Genomic DNA, 24056 nt, shown 5'->3' with positions numbered 1-24056 from the left:
AAAGAGACTCATCACAACAAACAACCCTAAAAAACAAACAACCCTATAAAAACAAAGTTAAGGAATCTGTTTGTCACCCTCGCTTGCCGTCTCTCTCACACAGGTTTCTTCTCTCTCACAATATTGTGATCTTGTTTGCAGTTAAACCTCTCTGTTCTCTGTCTCTATCTTTGACCATAATACTCCTCCTCCTACATGCTCTGTTATCATCAAAAGACCAATGAATAGTAACATGTCATTAAAGGCGCAGAAAAGGAGAAGGAAAAGGGAAAGACAAAAGGAAAGAAAAAAAGACAGACTCAGTGGCTTACCCGACGATCTTCTTTTGCATATAATGCAATTTATGATCACAAAACATTGTGTCCAGACTTGTGTTTTGTCTAAAAGATGGAAAAACCTTTGGAAATATCTCACTAATATCAAGTTGCATTTCATTAGTGAAAGCAACAGTGTTCTCATCGATGAGTTTGTATCCCAGTTTCTATCTTGTCGTGACAACTCTGTTCCCCTTCATAGCATATCATATAAGAATTATGAAATTCCCCCTAAAACTACTAATATTCTTGTAGAGATCATGGAATATGCTGCGTCCCATAATGTTCAACAACTAGTAATCAATACTGAAACAATTGAGTTGTCCCCTTCCATTTTTAATTGCTGTTCTTTGACATCTCTTACTCTTTGCCTGCGGGATGCATATAAACCTAGTACTACCAAAATGTTTCCAAAATCTTTGAACTTGCCGGCATTGAAAACTTTAAAACTTGAGCATTTCACTTTCCTTACTAGTGACAGTGGCTATGCTGATCCATTTTCAACATGTAATATGTTGAGTAAGTTGGCCATTTTTTCTTGTGGTTTACAGGATGATGCGCAAGGCCTTTGCATATCCAATTCTGAAGTTTCTAATTTGGAAATAGGTACATTTAAGCCTCATTATTACAAAATTCACAAAATCATACTTTGTACTCCAAAACTTACTTCTCTCGCAATCAACGGCGATCGTCCTACTTTCCCAGCCCCTTCTACATGCAATTTAACTTTGTTGGAAGAACTAAAATTTGATTGTTGGTTTGGGTATACTATGGGAGAAGGTATCTTGATTAGTTGGTTGCATTTGCTTGCTAAAGTCCAGATAATTACTCTCAATCACGGAATCCTTGACTTTATGGTTAATGTAAGTCACTTTAGTATTTTTTTCTTCTCCTCTTCATATTTATTTGAATGTATACAATTGATCACTTTAATTTTATATGTATAATATGCAGGCTTTGAAAAATAGTGGTTCAATGAGAGCTCAACTTCCTAGTTTTGTTAAATTGAAGTCACTGCAACTGGAATCTCACCGATGGATAAGTGATGAAAGAGCAAGAGAAATGGTAACATATCTACTTCAAAATTCTCCACCACCTTCCACCTTTGTTATCAGTCACGTGGGGGTGGCAAAACGGGTCCAACCCGCCGGGCTGACCCGTTTGTCCCGCCATTTTTGGCGGGCTGAGCTTAAGTTTTGAGCCCGATCCCTTTAGTTGGCCTGCCCCGCCGAACTCGCTTAAAAAGCGGGGCGAAATTGTTGTCGCTTTATTCTCTTATTGTCGTTCTTGCTTCTTTTTGTCTCTTCGGTCTTCATACTCGTTCTTCTTCTTCACCGGATTTCTAATGTAACTTACTTTTTTTATTCTTTTACTTGAATCAACATCAAATACGTTGTGGTTCACATTTTCTTGATAACTAGAGTGACTACATACATGTTTATAAGTATATAATCAATGGACTTATGACACACTTCTTGATGATTTTATCTCATAAACTACATGTTTTTCGTAACAACACAAGTGTCAAAATAAGAAATAAAATAAAAAACAAAAAAAAAACTTTTTGTTTGACGGGCCGACCCGCCCACTCGCTTGTCCGTCATTAAACAGGGCGGGCTGTGATTTTAGACTCGGCCATCCAAGTTGGCTCGGCTCTTACTGTTTTTAGGCGGGCTTAAGCGGGCTGAGCCTAAACTGGACGGGCTTGCCCGCTTTGCCACCCTACATGGAAGACAAAACTTTTGACAGGGTGCATTTATTGGATTTTTGCTTCTCCTTTCATTTTTAATTGCGCTTCTTTGACATCTATTTCTCTTTGCCTGTGGGATGTATATAAACCTAATACTAAAATGTTTCAAAAATCTCTGAACTTGCCGACATTGAAAACTTTAAGGGTCTGTTTGGTAAAAATAAGCTATAAGCTAGCTGATAGCTGATAAGCTAGCTGATAGCTGATAGCTGAAAAGCTGGCTGATTGAAATTAAAGTGTTTGGTAAAATTAGTTTTTAAAGTGGTTAATAAATATAAAATGACATAATTGATAGTGGGTAGTTTCTTTTTTAGAGTGGGTAGTTATTAAATTAAAGGGTAAAAATGGAATAAAGTGTAAAAAGCTATAAGCTATAAGCTCAAACGCTACTTGAAATAGCATCTGAAAAAAAGCTATAAGCTAGTAAAAAAAGCTTGTTACCAAACACCTCTAATTTTTTGAAACAAGCTTATAAGCTCATATAATAAGCTATAAGCTAGCTTATTTGTGTTACCAAACACACCCTAAGACTTGCGCATTAATTTCACTTTCTTTACTAGTAAGGGCCGGTTCCGACATTTTGGAGTTCTAGGGCAAATAATTAAAAGGACCCCTAATAAGTTTTTTTTCCAATTTTTTTTTAAAAGAACATCATCTATTTAAATTGAAAATAGCATATGGCCGTCCCAATACATTTGGAGCTCCTAGATAAATTGGATAAAAAAACCCTATAAAGATAAAATAAATTTAGTAAAATTAATGTTTTTTATTTTAAGAAAAATGCAATTTTTAAAAGAGAGTAACTTTTTTTAAAGAAAATGAAAACATCAATAATATAAAAAAATGTCATATTCTAATCAATAACAACAAAATACACCTTAAAAAAATGACAGTGTTTTAAATCTTGTAAAAAAAAACTTATGTTTTAATAAAAATTGCAACTTAATTTTAAAAATGAATTATTTATTTTCAAAGAAATAACAAAATATAGTTTTTTTTAAAAAAAAAATATAGTAAAACTATTTCTAAGCTATAGAGTAATTCTATTTATAATAAACTCATTATTTTATAAAAGGAAACAATTTTTGTCATATTCAATATGAACTATAAATAATATTAAATTAAAATTAAGTGTATTTATTATGCATTGATCACTTAAAATAAAATAAAAAAATTATCACAACTGCGATCCGAACACACCACCCTCAAGACAAGAACTAACAACTCATGCGCGCACCGCTAGACCAAGCATCACTTCATGAATATGTTTTTGCGAAACATATACATAACCCATATTTACTATGATGGACTTGAAAAAAAGTTAAGGCCCCAATATGTTGGAAGCCCTGGGCTGGGGCCTGGTTGCCCTGGCCCAAAACCGGGCCTGTTACTGGTGACAATGGCTATGTTGGTCATTGTTGCTTGTAAATTACAGGATGATGCGCAAGACCTATGCATATCCAATTCTAAAGTTTCTAATTTGGTCATAGGCACATGCACATCTATTCCTTGTTCCAAGTTCAAGGATAGAAAAGGAATCTAATTAAAGTTAAAATTATTTATCCTCTAAATGTATGACTATTTCATATGCACATCTTTTATATCATGTGATTTTCTATAATATTAAGAATTTAATTTTTCTTGCTTCCAATTTCGAGGTAGAGTTTATTTTGTGAATAGCAATGATAGATATTTTTTGAGCTAGTCATCAGCTTTTATTTTTCCTCCTATTTGCATAAAAGTTTGAAGTTAAGTTCTTATAGTGTTCTTATTATTTGTGAACTAAGTTTGAAGTTTCAAATTACATACACTTTTTTTTTTTAACGACAAAATGATATTTATATATAAAAAACGAATTGGAAAAAAGTACAAGTGGTACTCAATCCACTTCTAAAGAAAAAGTACAAATAGTACTCCACCCAATTCGAAAAAACCATACCCAAAACTATCTAGCTATACAAGCAAAAAGATTCGTACACCACTCATAAAACAAGCAAGGTGTACCAATCTTTTTTGCCAAAAGCTATTTCCAAGAAACAAGCTTAATTCTATCCACCATCTCTTGTAACTCTCCAATTCTCCCCCAAAAAATCCTATCATTCTGAGAGCGCCATAAAGTCCAAATGACCGCATGCCAAACCATAAGAACACCTTTTCTACCATGCTTCTTTTTCCAACATAAGCCACTAAAAGTCTCAAATATTGAAAGCATGGAGTGGGGTAAACCCGTAGAAACCCCAAACCATCTAAAGACCTTCGACCACACCACCCACACCAAAGAGCAAGAAGCAAAAAGATGATTCTCCGATTCCTCGGCGGAGTCACACCAAATACAAGACAAAGGCTCGTCCAAAGGAATTACTCCTCGACGAGCAAGATTCACCCGCGTAGGAATCCTTCCCAAAAGAGCTTGCCAGGAAAAAAGAATAACCTTTGTCGGTGCCCAACTATCCCACACTTTAGCAATTGTCCCGGATGAACTCAAACCAATCAAAGGAGGCGGAATAAAGCGATTGTAAAGAAAAGTATATAAAAGGCTAACCGTAAATCTAACATTCTAATTTCTTCCACAATAAGCTGGATTTTTTTTGTTACAAAGAAATATTATTTATTTAGTAAAAAAAATACAAAAAAGTTTTCGTGAGCTTAGCTCAGTTAGTAGGGACATCAGCATTTTATATGCAGGAGTCGAGGTTCGAACCACGGACACTCCACTTATCCATCCGTGGATTTTCAACCAACTATACTAAGACAAAAAAAATACAAAAAAGACTCATCACCCAACAACCCTATATATATATATAAAAAAAAAAATAAAAGAGGATTGTAGAATTACATTAAAAAAAAAAAACATTTTTACTAACCCCATAAACATAAACATTATATAACAATAACAACGGTGTTATCTTCCATAAATTTGTAACACAGTTTCTATCTGGCCGTGACAACTCTATTTCCCTTCATAGCATATCATATATGAATTATATGGATTATGAATTCCCCCCCGAAACTAATAAAATTCCCGCAAAGATCATGAAATATATTGAAATTGATCAACCAAATAGAAAGATTAATATATAGCATCTGGATATATATGAGAATTGATAAAGTTTGTTACTAGTTTGAGAGGAAGAGCACCTCTTTATATATCCTAAATAATAGAACCGTTGATGACTATACAAGGCAAAAGATAATATTTAATTACCAATTAAACTAATTTGACTAATTGACAGCTAATAACATTAACTAATACTAATTACAAATTAATTGATTTGATCAAGTAATATCAGTAGGTAAAAAAATATGCTGCGTCCCATAACGTGCAACAACTGGAAATCAATACTCAAACAGACCACCGCAAAGATCTCTGAACTTGCCGGCATTGAAAACTTTAAGACTTGCGCATTTCACTTTCTTTACTAGTGACAATGGCTATGTTGAACAAGTTGGTCATTGTTGCTTGTAAATTAAAGTCATACTTTGTATGTACTCCAAAACTTACTTCTCTCACTATCAAAGGGACTTCTCCTACTTTCCCAGCACCTGCTACATGCAATTTAACTTTGTTGGAAGAACTGAAATTTGATTGTAAGCATAGGAATACAGATACTATGGGAGAAGATATCTTGATGAATTGGTTGCATTTGCTTGCTAATGTTAAGATGATTACTCTCAGGATCGAATTCCTTGAATCGTCGATTAATGTAAGTTACTTTAGTATTCTTTTCTCCTCTTCATATTTTTTATGTATTTATTTGAAGTATGTAACACTTTTGGTAGCCACATTAACTGTCTCTAGCCTCATCGTAAAAACCACATGCTTTTATCACATTCACACATCACATAACAAAAAGTGTATTGATTTTTTAGCTGGAGAAGATTAGTCGCGCAAAATTTCCTTCGACCTTAGACAACTATATTTTGCAAGAATGACGTATAATTTGGAACGGAGGGAGTATCTGTATATCAGCGACAAACATTTACTAGTGGCTAAAGGTGTACGATCGATAGCTATTTACTGCTATCTTTAGAAATACACAGAAAATTTCATCTTCATTTGCATTTTGAAAAAAATAGTTCACTAACTAGTGTTAACCGCAGAATCAGAGCACAAGTCATCGACTCCACAAGATAAGTAACTAAATTACTAAGTGTTATAATTTTTAAAAATAGCACTCTTTTAAAAATAAAAATAAAAAAATTGTTTCCTTCTATCCTTATTTCAGGAAAGAGTTATTTGCGAGCTAGAACGAGAGAAATAAACACACAAACTAATGGTGTCTTTATTAATTCCGAGATAGAACAAGTTTGAAGGTTCAGATTACAAACATACACTTGATAATTATAACATAGATAAGATACATTGTAGCATCTCTTTATTGAAAGATACATTAACATAGAGTAATCTTAGATAGAGATGCTATTGGGAATTCCTCTAAAGGTCAACCCCTCCTCACTGTTGGGATGAAGCAAAGTATATGGCAACTGAACCGGTCCAACTCGATGGTTTAGACTTGGATCATTGTTCTTCTTTGAGAGTTTTGCCTCGATTTCTGCTAGCTTATTACCAAACTTTTGAAATGCTTGCAATGCTTTTGAATCAGAGGTCCAATGTGGATTATCCCTTGTTCCGAGGTAGACTTCATCAGAAGCATGTCTTGACAAAATCTCTATCACGGAAAGGTCAATAAGAGTCTGAAACTTTGGCGTAATCGTTCTCAAGTAAGCCTTTTGAGGACTCTTCACCATTTCATCATATTGCGCACTTCCTTTCTCAGGAAGCAATCTTCTACTGAGAGTTGGACGGTTTAGAATAAAACCGCCGTAAGGATACTGTCCAAAATTAACAGCTGCATGGAGGGCTGAAGCCGTCCATATGATGATAGTGCAAACTTCAATAAGCTCTTCAAGTGTTTGCAACTTAGGCCACCATGGCTTATCTTTCAAATCACCGTGACCTTTCTCTACCACTTCTTTCCACCAATGTTGAAGCTCAGAATCACTTTTGATATCATTGTCTGTTGCATAATACAATGAGACGTAATCTTGGACCCATGTTTTAATAGTTGTCCATATCTCTAATCCATCGACAGCATAAGGGTAATCTTCTATCAGAAGACGGAGTCCATATGGGGAAGATGGATCCTTAACTGCCATATTTCTGAGTCAAGCAAAATGCATATACATGTTACTACCTTCTAATTGATTATTTCTTTACCAACATACTTCTAATAATCTTACTAGGATCAGTAAATTTATAAACATATTTGGGCACTTGATCATTCTATTACCTCTTTATAAGATCATTTGGCAGAGCTTGATCGGGGAAAACCCAATTCTTGTACACAGCCGAAGACATTTCCACAGCATACTTTGAAGGCAAAAAAGTTTTCTCTATTATGCCATCGGCATTGATTAGAGATTCCCTTGCTAGTGCATTGATGTTCATGGTGTCACGATAATGAGGAGCTAAAAGTTTATTAATCGGATGAAGCACACTAAGATGTCGATTTGTTGCTATGACGAATGGCTCAATTACTGCATGAGTATTCAACCTATACCAATACATGTATAAAAAACATTGAAACATCACAAATTAATTAAGCATATAGTTAGAATCATTTTGTATGTAAGATATTGCAATGTTAATCATGAAATTTACCAATGGCTCATGAGTTGATGATAGCAAGAATCATTAACAACAACATAAGCTTTTGCTAATAGCCAAATAGTACTTTCAACACCTTCATTTGCAGGTAAGATGACTTGACTAATGGCACCTGATTTGTCACCATCAGGATGTGGCAAACTTAATTCAATGGCTACTGGCTTTAAAGTTCCATCTTCTTTAAGAAAAAGGATTGTTCTAGTAGCATAAGCCTTTGCAGAAGTCTCGTTTATTCGTCGTAAAAATGGGATAAATGTATCATGGTAATCTAATACAAATAACCTCCCACTAGCAAGTGCCTGTGTTCAACACAATTAATCTTAATCACTTCATGTCATCATAAAATGTTCATGTTAATTTACAATTCAAAATTAAAATCATACTATTTAATTACCTCATCTACTGTTAACCCATCAAGATTCAAGGCATCTGCAGTTATCTTACTAGTTTGATCACCATAGACTGTGGGATCTAGATTGCTTTTAGGAGGAAACTCCTACCATTAAAGATACATTAAAATAAATATCATGAGGTAATAATCATATGAAAATCCATTATTTTATATCATGTAATAGCAATAAATACTTGAACTTACTTGAAGACCACGAATCATGCAAGGATTTACACCGGCAAGCATTTCTCTTGCAAATTCTTCATCAGTCATCCATGCAGACTTACTCACTGATCAAAACAGTAAAGAAAATTATAAGTAAATGAAAGTACGCAAAACATAGTTTAATTTGCATTATGTTTTACAATAACAAATATGTATTTATCACACCTTTGACAACATGAGGTGGTGGAAACTTAAGAACATTTTCACCATCGGTACGAAAGAGTTCTTTGATCACAGGTAAGGGACTAATTGTGCTAATTACATCTAGAGGCAGCTTAATTCCACCTTCAAAGAGGTCGCGCACATCTTGGAAACTATCAAACTCGCGCGGTGTAAAGTTCAAATCAAATGCAGATTCGAATGCAGGTAATACAATTTGAGATACAGATTTTATTCCATATGTAAGAAAGTCTGAGGACTTCAAGTGACCAAAATTTTCATCTCTTGGAACATATATTTCTGTAGCTGGTTTCTCCGACTTTGGATCTGTTCAAAATAAGACAATAGAAAGATACAATTTAGGGAAACAACAATGAAAACTTAGTATATTGGGGCTATAGAAATTCAACAAATTGAACTAACCTTTCCTTGTTGGATATCGACCTGTTCTTCCCCTACGAGGATATGGATGTGTGCTAGACCCTCCAAGAACAGGGCGAGCAAGATTTTCACCGTGATCCGGATTGCCTAAATCATTGTAGACATCATAATCGTAGATCCTTTCATGTAACTTGCGCTCTCCTGTTCCATCTCCTCTTAGAATTTGCAATTCTTCTTCTCTATACTTGACAAGTGGAGATGGCGTTTCACTCGGAAGATATGTCTACACGATAACAGTTGATTTGGTAAGGTTTTTTATTGGAAAATAGGTACATGTTTAGTATCACGGTGTGTTTACCAAAATCATGCTAGCTGACGGTGATTCTGGCAAATCCACCGTAATACTAAATATGCACTAAAAAGATAGATGTAAAGTACCTTGTTGGCAAAGAAAATGCGCGGACTTTTGTAGAGTTTTGAGTTATAAACCCAAGAGTTGCACACAAAACGGATGGTTCCATGATTAGGAACATCTTCAAGAGTTAGACTCTTGAGGTAAAACTCAACTTGCATATAGTTCTTGATGTAAAATGCACCTGGAATTCCCATCTCATCATCCCATTCAAAATGAATATTGAATGCAGATTCACCAGCTCCCAAAGTTGGTAATGAGGCAATAATACCTTCCAAAAATGTATCCTTTCCAACTTTTCCTTTTCCATTTGCTACATATATTATTAAATTTATTTAGTGATAAGCCAATTATAATGTTAAACTCTTTCTTAATTCTTTTGAATTAACCAAGATACTATATGTTTATGTAAACATGTTTAATTTGTCCATAGATTAACATGCCTAATTAATATAAAAATTGAATGAGAAATAACACTTAAGTTTATGTAACACTATATTTGTGTGGATGATGATGATTAATATTGAAAGACAAGAAAGATGTAAAAGTAAGAAGAAATTGAAATAACCATCAGCCTTGGTAGCACTAATGAGTTGAAGGGAGACACTGCGGCCTAAGAAGGCAGTGAGGCCATCAACAGTTGAACCAATGAGATTGATGCCAGAGTCAATGACTCCATGGATGTTTCCACCACCAATACTCACAATTGTGTTGAAGTCCAACACATTCTTACGCATCAACACCACTGACCCTCTTATTTTGTGGCCCTTATTAAGTATTCCTGTCACCCCTGAAAACATCTTTGCCCAAACACTTACTATATTATTTTACTAAGTCAGTGACTTGCACCAAACTAAGCAAAGCTATGCTGTGTATTTATAGATTTTTGCATTGGCGCATTCAAAGATACTTTAAGTTTCGTGTTTATAATAGTCAGGTTTTAAGTTTTTTAAGTAGTAAATAGGTCATTTTAAGTTTTTTAGCTAGCAAATATGTTTTTTAAGTTTCTATTTTATTGCATTGTTATCTTTTCAACCTCTGTTACAAAAGCACCGACATAACCATTAACTTAATGAGATGGCACTGAACTTCGCTGCTTGTTATTTGTAAGTCAAAACGCAGTGTTCAGTACCATCTCATTAAGTTACTTCAGCGTTTTTGTAACGGAGAATAACTTGAAGGGTAACTATGCTATAAATTAGAAACTTAAAAGACATATATGTTACCTAAAAACTTTAAAAGACCTATTTGTTATAAACGCAAAACTTAAAAGACATTTTAGATGCATTTGGCCATTTTTTTTTGTAAAGAATCTAGCGGAAGAACTCACATACAAGGTGTAGAAAAGTCGAGAATTGTAGGTTTAAATTCGCCTATCAATATATCAAATGTTTTTGCAGCCTTTTACCATTTGAGTTGTTCTTACAAAATAGATTTGAATGTATACATGTCTTGATTTTGTAAATTCACACCAGTGTATGTATGTTTAGGACCGAGTCAAGGGGCCGTGTTGGATCATAAGAGGAGTCTGAAAGATCATCTTCATTGGGTCAAGAGTAATCATATAAATGAGTTGGACATCAGATCTACACTTAAAATCTTAATGCCTTGAGCTTATGAGTCTCTCACTTATATATCTTGTTCAACCTACACTCTTATGAGCAATGTGAAACTTCTAATCTCATACATTTGTTTGCTACAAAACAATCTCTCTCTTAAGTGTGAGTCATTTAATTCATTATGCTCCCTCTCAAGCGAAAGTTTTTTTCATCGCAAGTTGCCACTGATACCACAGATTGATCCTGATTTATGAGCGGAGCCGGAGATATCATCCAAATTGGACCAAAAGCAATCACACAACAAGTGACTTAGGATACTATATTTTTATCCAAAAACATTGAATTTATAGTTCCTCAACCTCAACTTTTTTAATTTCCAAAATCACTTACGTTCTACTCATAAAAATTTCAACATATAAACTAAATTTTAGCACTTAAACAAAATTGAACACAATTCCATATTCAAACATAACAATTTTAAACTACACATTAAAGAAAATCACAAATTTCTTTTAGAAATATTGAATTTCAAATCATAAACTCATTAAGTTGAACTAAACCACCTCAAATTTGATGAAGTTGGTTCAAGTTCAATTCTAACTACAAGAAAATCAAATCAACTGCTTAAATGTATAAATTTAATAGTACTACTTTAATTAATGTAATTTTTTTCAATTTTTTTTGTCAAGTAGCCTAATGGCTAGAAAATCCACCTTAAAGGTAAATAAATAGAGTGTCCCGGGTTTGTCCCGGGTTCGAACCCGGACTTCTATACGTATAATGCGATGTCCCTATCAATTGAGCTAAGCTTATGGAGATTTTTTTTTTTCAATTTTTTATAATAGAAACGCTGACTCCTCAAACTCCAAGTGCAAGGTGTCAGACAAAATTCATGCAGAAATAAACAAAATGCTTACATGAGAAACAAGAATAATTGAAGTGCATGCAAGATTAATTTGACACCAATCGAAGTGTCATTTAAACCTCATGCAATAAAGCCACGTCTCATATGAAGCCAATATTTTTGTGATGACTGATGAGTACATATGAAGCCAATATAGTACTCTCTACTTTCCAAGTAACTCAGTTGATTGTTTTACAATATTGACGCATTTTAGTTTAACCATATTTTTCTGCTAATAAATAAAAATAAACATTAGCAAATCAGATGTTATTGAATTCGTCTCGATGAGTATTTTCAAAATATTAACTTTTTATAATTTTTTACCGTCATACAATTAAATATATTAATCGTCTAAATTATGCATTGGCATGCGTGAATCGGTCTACTGGATCACTCATTATGAGACGGACAGAGTAAGATTTATCATCTTTTATTATTTTATTACTGTATTTATTATAAAGTATAATAATGATATATAAATTCATTTTAGTCGTGTCCCACAATTTTTCCGACGGAGATTAATCATCGCTAATGACAATGGCGGTAAAAGTTTCGTACAGATATGATAAAATAAAAAGTTTATTTTAATCACACACTATAGGAATGAGCTAGACTCTCATAAGTCATAACATTACAAACTAAAAGAAATTGTTCATATTTAACGTTTGAAATATTTTAAGAATTTAATTTATAAGCATCGATGTAAATTTATTTTGCACATGCGTTCAATAATATACTGACACATCATGTATGGTAATTAAAAACACATGATGTGACAACGCGTCATTGGATGCATGTGTAAAAAAATTACAACGACGGTGCAAAACAATTAAACTCATTTTAAATAAGATTATCTTTAGCAAAAATAATTTATGTAATACAAAAAAAAAATAGTTTAATATTTCTCTCTATCACACACTTAAAGTGGAGAATCATTGAAAAATTTTCAGATGCCAACTTCTTGACTGATGCTTTTACTTCAAAAGTTGTTCGTGATCTTCTTAAAAACGATGCAATGAAAATTTTCTTTTTTCGTGAATAAATTTTCTTTTTAGCTTCCATATCCAAAAATCAAAATAAAAAAAAAAGATAGTCCAATCAAATACGATTCAATTTTAAAATGATCTCATTTAAATAAGTCCTTGATTTCAATCTTAACATTTTATTTTTGAAACAAAAGGGGTCTAAATCTCAAAAAAAAAAAAAAAAAAAAACACAATCAATTTAAGGGTAACAAATAACAATCTCCAAAACGTCAAATAAAAAAATTAACCATACAAAATCGATCTAAAAATAAGTCCTTGAGGTAGCTTTCTAGTTCTTTTGATCTTCGCTACTAATCATGATAAGAATCCAGTGTTAACCATACAAATTTATTTTTTAAAATCGGATATCCTCTGTGTGCAACCGTAGAGACTAATCCATCGAGTCTTGTGAAACTCAAATGGATGGCAAACTATCCCTAAAAATTTTAACACTTGCATACCCAAACAAGGGATCGAACCCAGAACTTTGGTTAAGTTAGAATAGACCCGTGCCAAAACCGTAAAAAAATTTAACCTATGTCATATTGTTGTTTTGGGATGTTTGCATTGCGGTTTAGATTGAATTTTTGAGACAGAATCTATCTAAAAATTAAAACCACACTATTGTAAAAAATATATATAATAATTAAAACCACACACAATTTAGTTTAATTTGGGTGACTTTCTTTTGAAAAAAATGATCTACTTCGATTCAATTAAACGCAATTTAAATTAAATTCATTTTTGATTAATTAAATTTAAAATTGTAAAACTTCCATAATACTATTATAAAAGTAAAATAACAGGTTTGGTGCTTAGAGACATTATAGGAAGGATGATGGGTGTTCGAAATCCAAATTATTTACTTCTCAACGGTTATAATGTATACAAAGATTAATAATAATATGTTTGATAAAAATTATAAAACATAATATTTCAAAAAGGATATATTACAAAGAAAAAGGAGAAGACATAGATCATTCAAAGCTGGGTCAAAAATACTTCTACCCAATGCAGTACTTCAATGAATTCTGGGCACTACCCACAATTTACAGCAAGAAAAAAGTGGACAAAAGGAATTAACTTGAGAAAGAAAAGTAACAAAACCTGACAAGCAACTAAAACCTGGCTCAACAGTCCAATTTGACCGTCCAATGAATTGACAGTACTGAGCTTGGAGGAGGGAGATTCACATATAGCACAGTGATGATTCAAGTCGAATGACAATAGTAGAAGGTGAAGAAATGTTGAGAGTAAGAGAGCATAACCTTGAGAATCCTCATGGATAAGATGCTTCTTACCAATACAGAAAAACAAGTGTAGAGAAAGAGTAAAATACAAACATCAGAACAGGGATGTGTTCAAGAGACGTGTAAAAGCTGTGCATTGTGTCTGTTAGTTCCGATTTTTGGACAATGAGTCAATGACCATGGATTAGGCAGCGATGACATTCCTGAAGGAGATGGGAGTGGTGGTTGGAGCAGAGAGAGATGGGAATGGGCGGGGGAGGAATTTGTTGAACATTAACGTTGCTGGGGAAGCAAGTGCGGTTGCTAGATTTCCTACTGACTATGGTGGAGAGGACAGGGGGTGTGGAAGTGGCAACAGTAGAGGCCATGAAAGAGAAAATGTCAAAGGTGAAGCTAATAAGTACCTATCTGAAAATTCTCATTTTATAATGGACTTCAGACGCCCATTTCAGTCCAACCTACGATGTTTTTAACATTTGATTAGTGTATAAAATTGGAGTGCACCGGTAATCCCATTCCGTCGTGCTTAAGGATGGAGCACCTTGAGCAGTACCTCAAATCTATATCACTTACCAGAACAAATCCAACATGACACAGAAACAAAAACATGTACGTTGCAGAGGAAACACAAACATGCCCAAGTTAACAGGAAACCACAAAACAAAAATAGATAATTAACTTCCAAGATAACAAAATGCAGGTTTTCCTTCGCATTTTTGGAAGTTTAAATAATCAGGCCATGGTAAACCCTTAACTATGTTGGAGAAGCCAAATATTATAATCTAGCCGAATGATACACATACTAAGCAGGGGTTTCATAACCATATGATATAACAACATATACATATATGAAAAAGTTCCTAAGTGCTACTACCAATAAATAAGAACATAATGGCAGCTATCCCTCCTTTCACAGAAACAAACCGGCAGCAATAACTTACTCAGGAGATTTTTCCAGTCAGCTTTAGCCCTAAACAACACCTTCCATAACAGCTAAGATGCATCGAGTAACAGTTTGCAGAAAGACTCTTATGAATAATTCATTGTTTTGGTTTGAGTAGAAAAAAGCTACAACTAACAATGGCATCAATTAAGAGGCAAGAGATTGAGGTAAAACTTAGACTCTAGATTTATACAAGTAACAGGCTAACAGCTTGCTGATGTGCTCACTGCTCAAAAGAGTGACTCACATCAACAATAAGTAGTTAGTACATCATAATGATATGAGAGGAATCCATAAACATTATTATCTATGAAAACTAACCTTAATGGTAAAAGAAAATTTATAGAAGGCGACCAAATTGAAATAAATCATTATCAACTGATTACTATAAGAATGGCACCAATTACATACATTCTTTTATTTGGGAAAATGATCCTCTGAGGAAGTGATGATTTAGTAATGAAGATAGTTCACTGATCTACTAATGCAACATCTAACAGTTTAAGATCTTCATATCATATGTTTTATTACTGTCCATGAAGAACAATTGTCTTCTTTCAACCAAACAGAGAAAATATCAAAATACATGATTAATGTTTACAATTCATTGACAATACACAAGTAGCTTATTATACAAAGTAATTTAACATGAATAACACAAAAACTAGCAACCTATCGAAAATACTAGCAAATGCATTAGTCTAATTAATACTGCATCAGCGAATAAATTAAAAATTATAATCAGCACATGCAAATCCCCAGAACTCATAAATCCTAAAGTAAACTAACCACTCAGCTTCAATCAAAACAAATATCACAATCACAATTATTTTTTAGTATAATGCCATTTTCACAATTTTCCATATTCCATTCTCATGCATTCACATAGGAACAACATTTTTAATACTGTATCAACTTTCCAGCATTAAAGCCGTCCGAATTATTCATTCAAGATCACTAAACAAATTACATTAGAAAGGTTAACTAATAGCCATTTATCAAGCTGAAAAAATATGCACTAAGCCAATTGTTTGCAAGGGCAAGTGGGCAACACTGCCACAAGCTGGTACATAATTTATACCTCAATAACAATGATAATCAAAATTGATAATAACCCCAAAATAAAAAGAGCAAATTTTGAAAGCTCACAATGCAATATTAGGCACATAGCGTTTCAACACCTGCTTCGCCGTAACAGCAACTCCAACCACAACACCACCAACAGCACCCGCTACAGCAGCCGATCTAACCCCTCTCGCCGCACGATACAATGCGCCGGTCCCAAGCCCAGCCGCTACACTACTCAACACATCATCAGTATCTCTCGCCGCCGTGATCCCACTCTCAATACCAGAATAAAGCAACGATATAACTCCAATCCGATTACCCCACGTCCGACCGGCGTGTCCAGACGAATTAAGAATCCGATTGACTCTGAGCTTCGTAGTATCTCCTTTCTCAAACGATTTAACTCCTTCAACGAGACCTACTCCGGCACCGGCGACAGCACCGGCGAGGTAGCCACAGCCAGTGTAGAAAGTGAGGCTTTCTCCCCATGAACGATGTTTTTTTTGAGCTTCTTCAATGAAAAGGTGTTCGGGATAAATTGGGAGCTGGTAGAGATTTCCAATAGGTACTTCGAGGTCTTTGTAGGGATTGTAGAGTCGTTTTGGGGTATTGGAATCGGAAGCTGATTCGTGATCGGGGGTATGGAACGCCATGGGAGAGACGATTCAATAATCTAGGGTTAGGGTTTGGGGATGAGAGAGAGAAAAAAAGAGGGAAAAGAGACGATACCAGAAGAAGAACGACGATGTTCTTTTTGTGTGGAGAGCCTTGAGATTTGGGAAGGAAAAAAAAATCGAGTTTCTATGGCGGCGCGTTTGGTATTGAACCGGGTTTTTGTATTCAACCGGTCTTTTTTTTGGTTTTAAATTTTTGCTAGTCTAAGTTGAAAATTGTATTTTTTGGTTAAAATAATTTTGGTCGTAAAATTAAAATCAGATCTTTGGTGTTTAATTTTTTTTGGTTTTCACACTCTGGTTCTTAGGGGAAGGAGACCCTAGTAGTCCGGAGTTCAGGGCGAGTTCTGACATCGTTCGAGTCCTCTCCCAAATGCAGTTACGGGAGATTGAACTGTGATCCTCCCTACCAAATTCAGCGTAATCATCACTGAATCAACTAACATTTAGTTGGTGTTCAATCCTTATTCCTATCTTTATGACAAAATTGGTTGAAAGGAAAAGTTGACTTCTTGTATATAGGTTTTTGACAAGACTTAGGTAGTTAAGTAAGAGTGGAAATTTTTTTTTTTAAAGTAAGCGGATGAATAGAATTTTCAAGCAAGCTTAAGGGTATTTTGGTCTGAACTTGAACAAATGATCAACTAAGTTAAGTTAAGTTAACCGGAATAAAACAAAAACAATGAAACTTTAAGATATAAAAAAGTTACAAAAAATTAGTCCTGGACAAACATACCATGATTTTTTGGATTTTGATCCTCGTCTATCTTCTCTTATTTTGACTCAATATTTCTTAATCTCTGTAATTTTTTTAAAAATTATATTTAGAGACAAATGTAATAATTTTTCATATTGTATTTAATAAGGTGTCATGGAATTTTGTGTGAAAAAATAACAACTCTTATTTAAAAAAAAAAAAAAAAACTGATTCAAAAAAAGAAAAGAAAATAACATCTCATTTATAAAGGGGACTAGTTTAAAGACTCGTGCATTCTGTTTGGTAATTTTCACTAAAAAATAATGCAACTAGTTATTGACTTCATCTATTTTACATTTTAAAAAATAAAATATTAAATAAGTAAAACACTTACTTAGTACCTACTGCAAATTTTTCTTCTTTTTTTTGAATCAGTCCTACAAATTTTTCTAAGTTATAAGATACATTGATACACACATATTATACAAATGTACAATTCATGAGAAATACATTTCTTTAAGAATGGACAATGTACTTGAGCAACACATAAATTACCATCATCAAAACCTGTGCTGTCATGTAGTTATAGATCTCTGAGTCTAATCAGTTCTGGCAAAATGACAGTAGCAAGATTTGGTCTATCCCTTTTTCTCATTTCACAACACTTCAAAGCCATTTTAGCATATGATAAAGTTTCTTCAACCGGCCAATCGGTCACATTCGGATCTAAAACCTCTGCAAAAGTATTATTCTGAATGGCCTCCTCAACAAGATGAGCCACACCAATTGGAGGCTTTCCGGTAATGATCTGTAACAGCATCACGCCTAATGAATATATGTCTGATTTTACGCCTAATAGTCCCGTTTGTTGATACTCCGGATCGATATAGCATAAAGTGCCGGCTGCAGTTGTCTTGTGATATTGAGTGGTTTTGTTGGCGATAGAAGGTGGAACAAGCCTTGCCAAACCATAATCAGTGATCTTGCTCACTTTGTTTCTGTCTAACAGAATGTTTGCTGGCTTTAGATCGCGATGCACAACCGGTTCTGGTTTTGTCTGGTGAAGGAATAGAAGACCTGTGGCAATCTCTGATGCTATTTTGAAACGAGTCTTCCATGGAATTGGCGGTGTGTTATCTTTACAAAAAAGGCGATCTTCTAAGCTTCCGTTCTCTAGGTACTCGTATACGAGGCATCCATACTCCGGACATGCACCTAAAAGTACTACAATGTTGGGGTGTCTTATGGAGCCTAAAACAAGGACCTGCATTGGAGTCATTAAGGTTACGAAAGTTTCAAAGAAATTTTTATCGAGACTAAAATCAAATGCCGAGGAAAAAACTATGGTTACCTCTTGATGAAATTGTTTCTCTCCTTGAGTCAAGTCTGGTCTTAAGGCCTTAACTGCAACAACATGGTTATCAAGCACACCTTTGAAAACAGGTCCATATCCACCTTCACCAATTTTGCCATCAGGATCAAAGTAATTTGTTGCAACTTCAATTTGTTCAATATTGTATCTTTTAAATATATATTTGTTTTGTTCAATTACATTTAATGTTATTACTTCTTCATCAACAGCTATTGCCTCGGCCAAATCCGATGCAGCTTCTTCAACATGCCTAGCATTTTCTCCAATACATTCTTCATGGTACTGAATGATGAACACCAAATTGTGTTAATTCACTTTTTCAGTGTATAACTTATACTAAAAACCACCTTGTAAGCTAGAATTTGAAATAATTCATTAATTAATTACCTTCTGTTTCGCCAAACCAAGTTCTCTACTGACTGATGCCGACTTACACTTTGTTGTTGTCTTCGTCTCCATGCTAGTCTAAAAGATCAATCAATCAATCAATATTAGTAAAACGCTTACCTAGAATATCGAGTTTAGTAACCTTGACTACACCAAATTATTGTTTTCCTAAGATGTCGTATATATAAATAATGTAGAACTTACCGGCGATACTTTAGTAGATATGCTTTTATATATAAATGCATCTTGGCTTAGTGCTCTCCTTGATGGACAAAACTCTCTTTGGGACTTACATCTTCTTGATACTCTTGCATCTTTGTTTTGACTAAAGGATCCACCATCATTGCTATAGCGCCGCCGTGATAATGATGTTCTGAACAAAACGAGTGTGACAGAATTACTAAATTAGGGACTAAACATCGACGGATTTTTGTTGTATGAACTAAATTTGATAAAAACATATTTAAGCCTTATATATATACCTGTTAAATTCTTTGGACAAATAATTTGGCTTTGGACTAGAAATAGTAATGGTTTGAGCAGGAGCTGTTGCTTGAATACTATGCACTTTTCCTTTCGATATAATATGCACCATGCAAGTCTCTGGTAGAGACTTGATTAAGTTTGTTGGCACATCTACATCTTTAAATCTCCTGCATTATTCAACATTAATTAATTATGTTAAAATTAGGTAGCTGTAACTAATTACATTTGCAACTTTTCATTGTGTCTATAAACGAAGTGGCAAACATCATCTGAAAGTCACACACAACTGCGTGGTCTTGGGTTCGAACCTGGGTGAAGATGTTCAGTCTAACAATATCGATATTATCAGTTGAATTAGGTCTTACGACTACATTTGCAACTTTAATTTGTTTTAATCAGTGTTCAGTGGTTAATTGGACAAAGAGAATGACCTTATAAAAGCATTATTCCAGCGGGGAGCACCAACGACAACATTGCTGAAAGAGTGGTCAGTGATGTAATCAGTTAGTGCACTTGAAACATCAATGTCATGAAGAACCAACTCCTTTGCTATGATCTGAAATTAATAAATTCTCAATTAATCAACTAAGGTCCATAATAATAATTAACCAAATATTTAACGATGATGATTACTGACCCCTTTTCGAGCACAAAATCCTCGGAAAGGAAGAAAAAGCCGATGCAATTCTTCTTCAGTTGGTGCACGACCATGTTTAGGAACAACATCAAATTCACCTGCATAAACCCAAAACATCACTAATTAAGATTGATTATGGAAACATACAATATAGTATTAATTAAGAATACTATAATTCCATGTTGTTGCAAGCTAGAGGCATGCATGGTAACAAATTTTGTTAGTCTCAAGTCTTAACCCTCCGGTTGTCAGACAATTTGTTTATCTTCCGGACAAATTTCAGATTACCAGACACCTTACCCCGACAAATTTTGTTAGGCGTAAGTCTTAACCTTCCAGTTGTTAATTAGTTGATTTATTTATCTTCTGAACGAATTTCAAATTACCCGACACCTTATCATTGATTATCCCTAACAATGTCATTCTAAGATGTCTGGTAATCTGAAATTCGTCCAGAGGATAAATAAATCGTAACCAATGATTATTTCAGACACGATTTGAAGGATTCGTCGTTAACTAGAGCTAGTTAACTAATATAACAACAATGAATATGTTAATGGAAAAGAGTAATTACTTGAATTAAGGGACTTGGTTCTAACGTGAATTAGGGTACATGATGAGTTCTTGTCCAAGAGACGATCAACAGCCCATCTTACAGCATGTTTGCTATTGCTGTCTTTATCAATGGCAATAAGAATGGAAACCATAATTATTGTGGTTAATTAATTTTACGTTAATTAATCTCTATGTTAGAGAAAATTATAATCAATCAATATATATATGTTTATGAGGTTTTGGCAACATGCATGACCTGATGACCAAAAGTTTTACTATTTTTGGTGGGAACATTATAACAGAAAGGATTAACAATTATTTGTTTCAAAAATCTTCTGGATTCCTTCCAAATACTACAATTTAGTTGACCATTATTCTCTGTTATACGTAAATATATGAGTTGGATCTAACTGTAAAACTATTTTAATTAGCATGTCAAAAAATAAAATAAAAAATAAATTAGCATATTCTAAATTTATTCAAAAAAATAAAATAAAAAATAAATTGCATTCATATATAGATGTATCCATAATTTTTTACTATATTAATTAAGATGTACCTAAAAAAATATGTTTGCAATTGATATAAAAATAATGAAAATGTTAAATAGTGCATCTGGTGCACTAGTTAAGCATACCAAAAAGAAAATTTTGTCGTAACCATAATTTTGTTATTTTTATCAACATTAACTTTATGTTTTATTTCTATTTTTGGTATGCTTAACAAGTGTACTGATGCGCCGTTTAACATGAACCTAAAAATAATACTTTATTATAAGATCAATTATATGTACATTATTAATAGAGAGCCCCACCAGATTAGGAATATGAAGGACGTGAGAGCATCATCAAGAGTGTCGAACCAATATACATCAGCTACGAACTACGATGTCTTTGCACACACAGGGAGATTTCGTTTATATTAATATTATTGTTATCATATACAATTTTTTAAGTAATAAAATGATAAATGACTTGTTCCGTCAGCTTAACTCAGTTGTCAGAGGCATTAAATTATATATGCAGAGAGTGGGGTTCGAACTCTGAAATTTCTAGTCACTAGGTTACTTGATCGACAAAAAAATGATAAATGACTTTTGTTATACCTCTTTTCAAAATAAATAGATAATAAAAAAAATGCAAAATAGTCATTTTCATATATACCAAGTTTTTCAAAGAGTATTTCTTGAATAAAAATAAACGTTATTTTGACATAAGTTCAAACTACGTGGCTAATTATGTTTAACAATACCTATTTTTCACACAACACTATTTATTTTTTTATTATTATATGATTAATTAACTCTCTTCAAAATATACGTCCAATTGATAACTAATAAAATAAAATGTAATTCATAAATTTCATGTATTGTAATAAGGCCCCGTTTGAATTAGCTTGTTTTTGAGTTTATGAAAACAGCTAATATAATTTTTATGTATTATTATAAGTTTGTCAAGGTAATTTATGATAAAATAGCTTATAAAAATACAATTTTTACTGGTGTGAACTTATAAAATAGCATAAAACCTAATTTATATTGTATAAGCTAAAAAATAAGCTAATCCAAACGGAGCTAAATTAACTGAATATTTTCAATTTTCACATTGTTAACCGCATACTTTTTTCAATGGCCGTAAAAAAATGTTTAAAAAATATAATGGTGTAGTTAAATATTAGTCAAAATATTTACATAAATCAACAATTAATCATAACTATTTGGACACAAAATAGTGACACTATCACATTAGATGTCACTATTTTGTGTCCAAATAATGGCACCGGCACCGTTCTTTGCATACAGCAGCCAAAAGATTAACTAAACTATATATAAGCCAAACTAAAAAAAATTGATCTGTCTTAACAAAGAAAACACAAACTCATAGCTTGTGGCCAAAGAAATTGAACGGAATTTTTATGATTTTCTTAGACCCTGGTTTGCTTAGCACACAAGAGTAGAAAACAAGACTCAATACGTTGTTGATGATGACATAAAACAAACATACACTCCATCAACGCGTTTTTCCCTTCAACAATATTATTATCTAATTAAACAAGTAATGTGATGACTAATACATTTCTTAATACACTTTTATCAATATTTTTATTGGCAAACGAATCATTCTTATTAGTAAAACATACACAAATCTGTTTATATATATTATCTCTTTTGTCATTTTCTTTCCAAATCTATGCAATTACGTCACTCAAAATTTGTTTTAACTCCAATTTTGTGTGATCTTTGATTGTCTCACGCTAAAAGCATGGCCAATTTTCCTCATCACACCATCACCCTAAGTTACACTATACAACCTACTATCATAATATTTTTATGTTCATTATAATTACTATGATTTTTTATGATTTTTGTCCGACTCAGATTCGTCATTTATTTAAAGCTGATACAGCATGTACTAGTGTTTTCAGACTGGTTGTTATGTAGTAATCTTTTTATGGGATCCGGCCCTTCATTGTATTAAAAAAAATAGTTATTTTGATTACTTTAATTTTATCGCATCTTTTCGGGACATGAATATGTTATTTTATGCTATTAATTTTAGATGATTTGTATTTGTTCGAATATTCATCTCTTTTTTTTTTTTAATCAAATGTTAAATTTGTATCTGATATATTCTATCAATTTGAATAAAAAAATCACTATAGCTAGCTGGTTATCTTAATATACTAAGGTTTATGCAAGTCATGTTCAAAAGTAAGACTAATAAAGACAATATAAAATAAAAACCAGCATACATGAGAGTCACAAAAAATTTTAAAATATACATTTTTGCAGCAAATTCATAATGAAGAAAATATTATAATGTGATATGGCATGAATTAAATTAGTTCAATGATTGGTCCCTTGTAATAGTTTGCAAGTTTGAAATAAAATTGGGGATCAAGTCAAGCTTATTACAAGCTTCAATTTGACAATTTAGAAAGGCACATGGACATGGTTTACCACCATTTAATAATTTGGCTGTCATTTCCATGAAACAGCCAATACCACCAAATTGACAACAATTTTCAAGTTAAACATATTTTCATATTATTATCATTCTTCATTCACATTCCCACCAATCTCATCAATTCATTTGAAAATATAATATATACTTGAATGTCTAAATAGATATAAATAAATAAATAAAATAAAATGGCATGCACATTATATTACTCTACATTAAATAAATTAAATAATCAT

At 33.1% G+C, this 24056-nt stretch overlaps 4 protein-coding genes across 4 annotated transcripts; 1 reads left to right on the top strand and 3 right to left on the bottom strand.

Annotated features, from left to right (window-relative positions):
• Window positions 1–232: 232 nt before the first annotated feature.
• LOC123896678 (putative F-box/FBD/LRR-repeat protein At1g78760) lies at window positions 233–3607 on the top strand. Its single transcript, XM_045947040.1, has 3 exons — window positions 233–1177; window positions 1269–1379; window positions 3500–3607. The coding sequence occupies exons 1-3, from the start codon at window positions 233–235 to the stop codon at window positions 3605–3607; spliced, it is 1164 nt and encodes a 387-aa protein (XP_045802996.1).
• A 2864-nt stretch (window positions 3608–6471) lies between these two features.
• LOC123894106 (seed linoleate 9S-lipoxygenase-2) lies at window positions 6472–10100 on the bottom strand. The gene is made up of 9 exons (XM_045944001.1): window positions 9869–10100; window positions 9327–9613; window positions 8931–9171; window positions 8514–8834; window positions 8328–8413; window positions 8127–8228; window positions 7727–8031; window positions 7356–7619; window positions 6472–7225 (listed from the first exon to the last, which is right to left on the bottom strand). The coding sequence occupies exons 1-9, from the start codon at window positions 10098–10100 to the stop codon at window positions 6472–6474; spliced, it is 2592 nt and encodes an 863-aa protein (XP_045799957.1).
• A 5683-nt stretch (window positions 10101–15783) lies between these two features.
• Window positions 15784–16873, bottom strand: LOC123894105 (mitochondrial import inner membrane translocase subunit TIM23-2-like). Its single transcript, XM_045944000.1, has one exon. It carries the CDS (start codon window positions 16700–16702, stop codon window positions 16127–16129), a length of 576 nt encoding a protein of 191 aa, XP_045799956.1. The 5' UTR covers window positions 16703–16873; the 3' UTR covers window positions 15784–16126.
• Window positions 16874–18003: 1130 nt separating this feature from the next.
• On the bottom strand, window positions 18004–21009 carry LOC123896674 (U-box domain-containing protein 51-like). Its single transcript, XM_045947036.1, is given in 9 exon segments — window positions 18004–18684; window positions 18772–19001; window positions 19062–19071; window positions 19162–19257; window positions 19384–19552; window positions 19662–19832; window positions 20097–20221; window positions 20303–20400; window positions 20877–21009. Coding segments are annotated over 9 exon segments (1713 nt in total).
• Between the last annotated feature and the right edge of the window lie 3047 nt (window positions 21010–24056).

Source organism: Trifolium pratense, linkage group LG7 (genome assembly GCF_020283565.1).
Source record: "Trifolium pratense cultivar HEN17-A07 linkage group LG7, ARS_RC_1.1, whole genome shotgun sequence".
In the NCBI taxonomy this organism is placed as follows: domain Eukaryota; kingdom Viridiplantae; phylum Streptophyta; class Magnoliopsida; order Fabales; family Fabaceae; genus Trifolium; species Trifolium pratense.
This window is presented reverse-complemented; position numbering and strand designations above follow the sequence as displayed.

Excerpts from the sequence above, each read along its gene's own strand:
- LOC123894106 (XM_045944001.1), bottom strand. The coding sequence starts at position 10,100 with ATGTTTTCAGGGGTGACAGGAATACTTAATAAGGGCCACAAAATAAGA. Across the intron at positions 9,614-9,868 it reads TAGTGCTACCAAGGCTGATG|CAAATGGAAAAGGAAAAGTT; the intron begins GTTATTTCAATT and ends TAATATATGTAG. Across the intron at positions 7,620-7,726 it reads CATCAACTCATGAGCCATTG|GTTGAATACTCATGCAGTAA; the intron begins GTAAATTTCATG and ends GTATTGGTATAG.
- LOC123894105 (XM_045944000.1), bottom strand. The coding sequence starts at position 16,702 with ATGGCGTTCCATACCCCCGATCACGAATCAGCTTCCGATTCCAATACC.
- LOC123896678 (XM_045947040.1), top strand. The coding sequence starts at position 233 with ATGTCATTAAAGGCGCAGAAAAGGAGAAGGAAAAGGGAAAGACAAAAG. Across the intron at positions 1,178-1,268 it reads TCCTTGACTTTATGGTTAAT|GCTTTGAAAAATAGTGGTTC; the intron begins GTAAGTCACTTT and ends TATAATATGCAG. Across the intron at positions 1,380-3,499 it reads ATGAAAGAGCAAGAGAAATG|GATGATGCGCAAGACCTATG; the intron begins GTAACATATCTA and ends TGTAAATTACAG.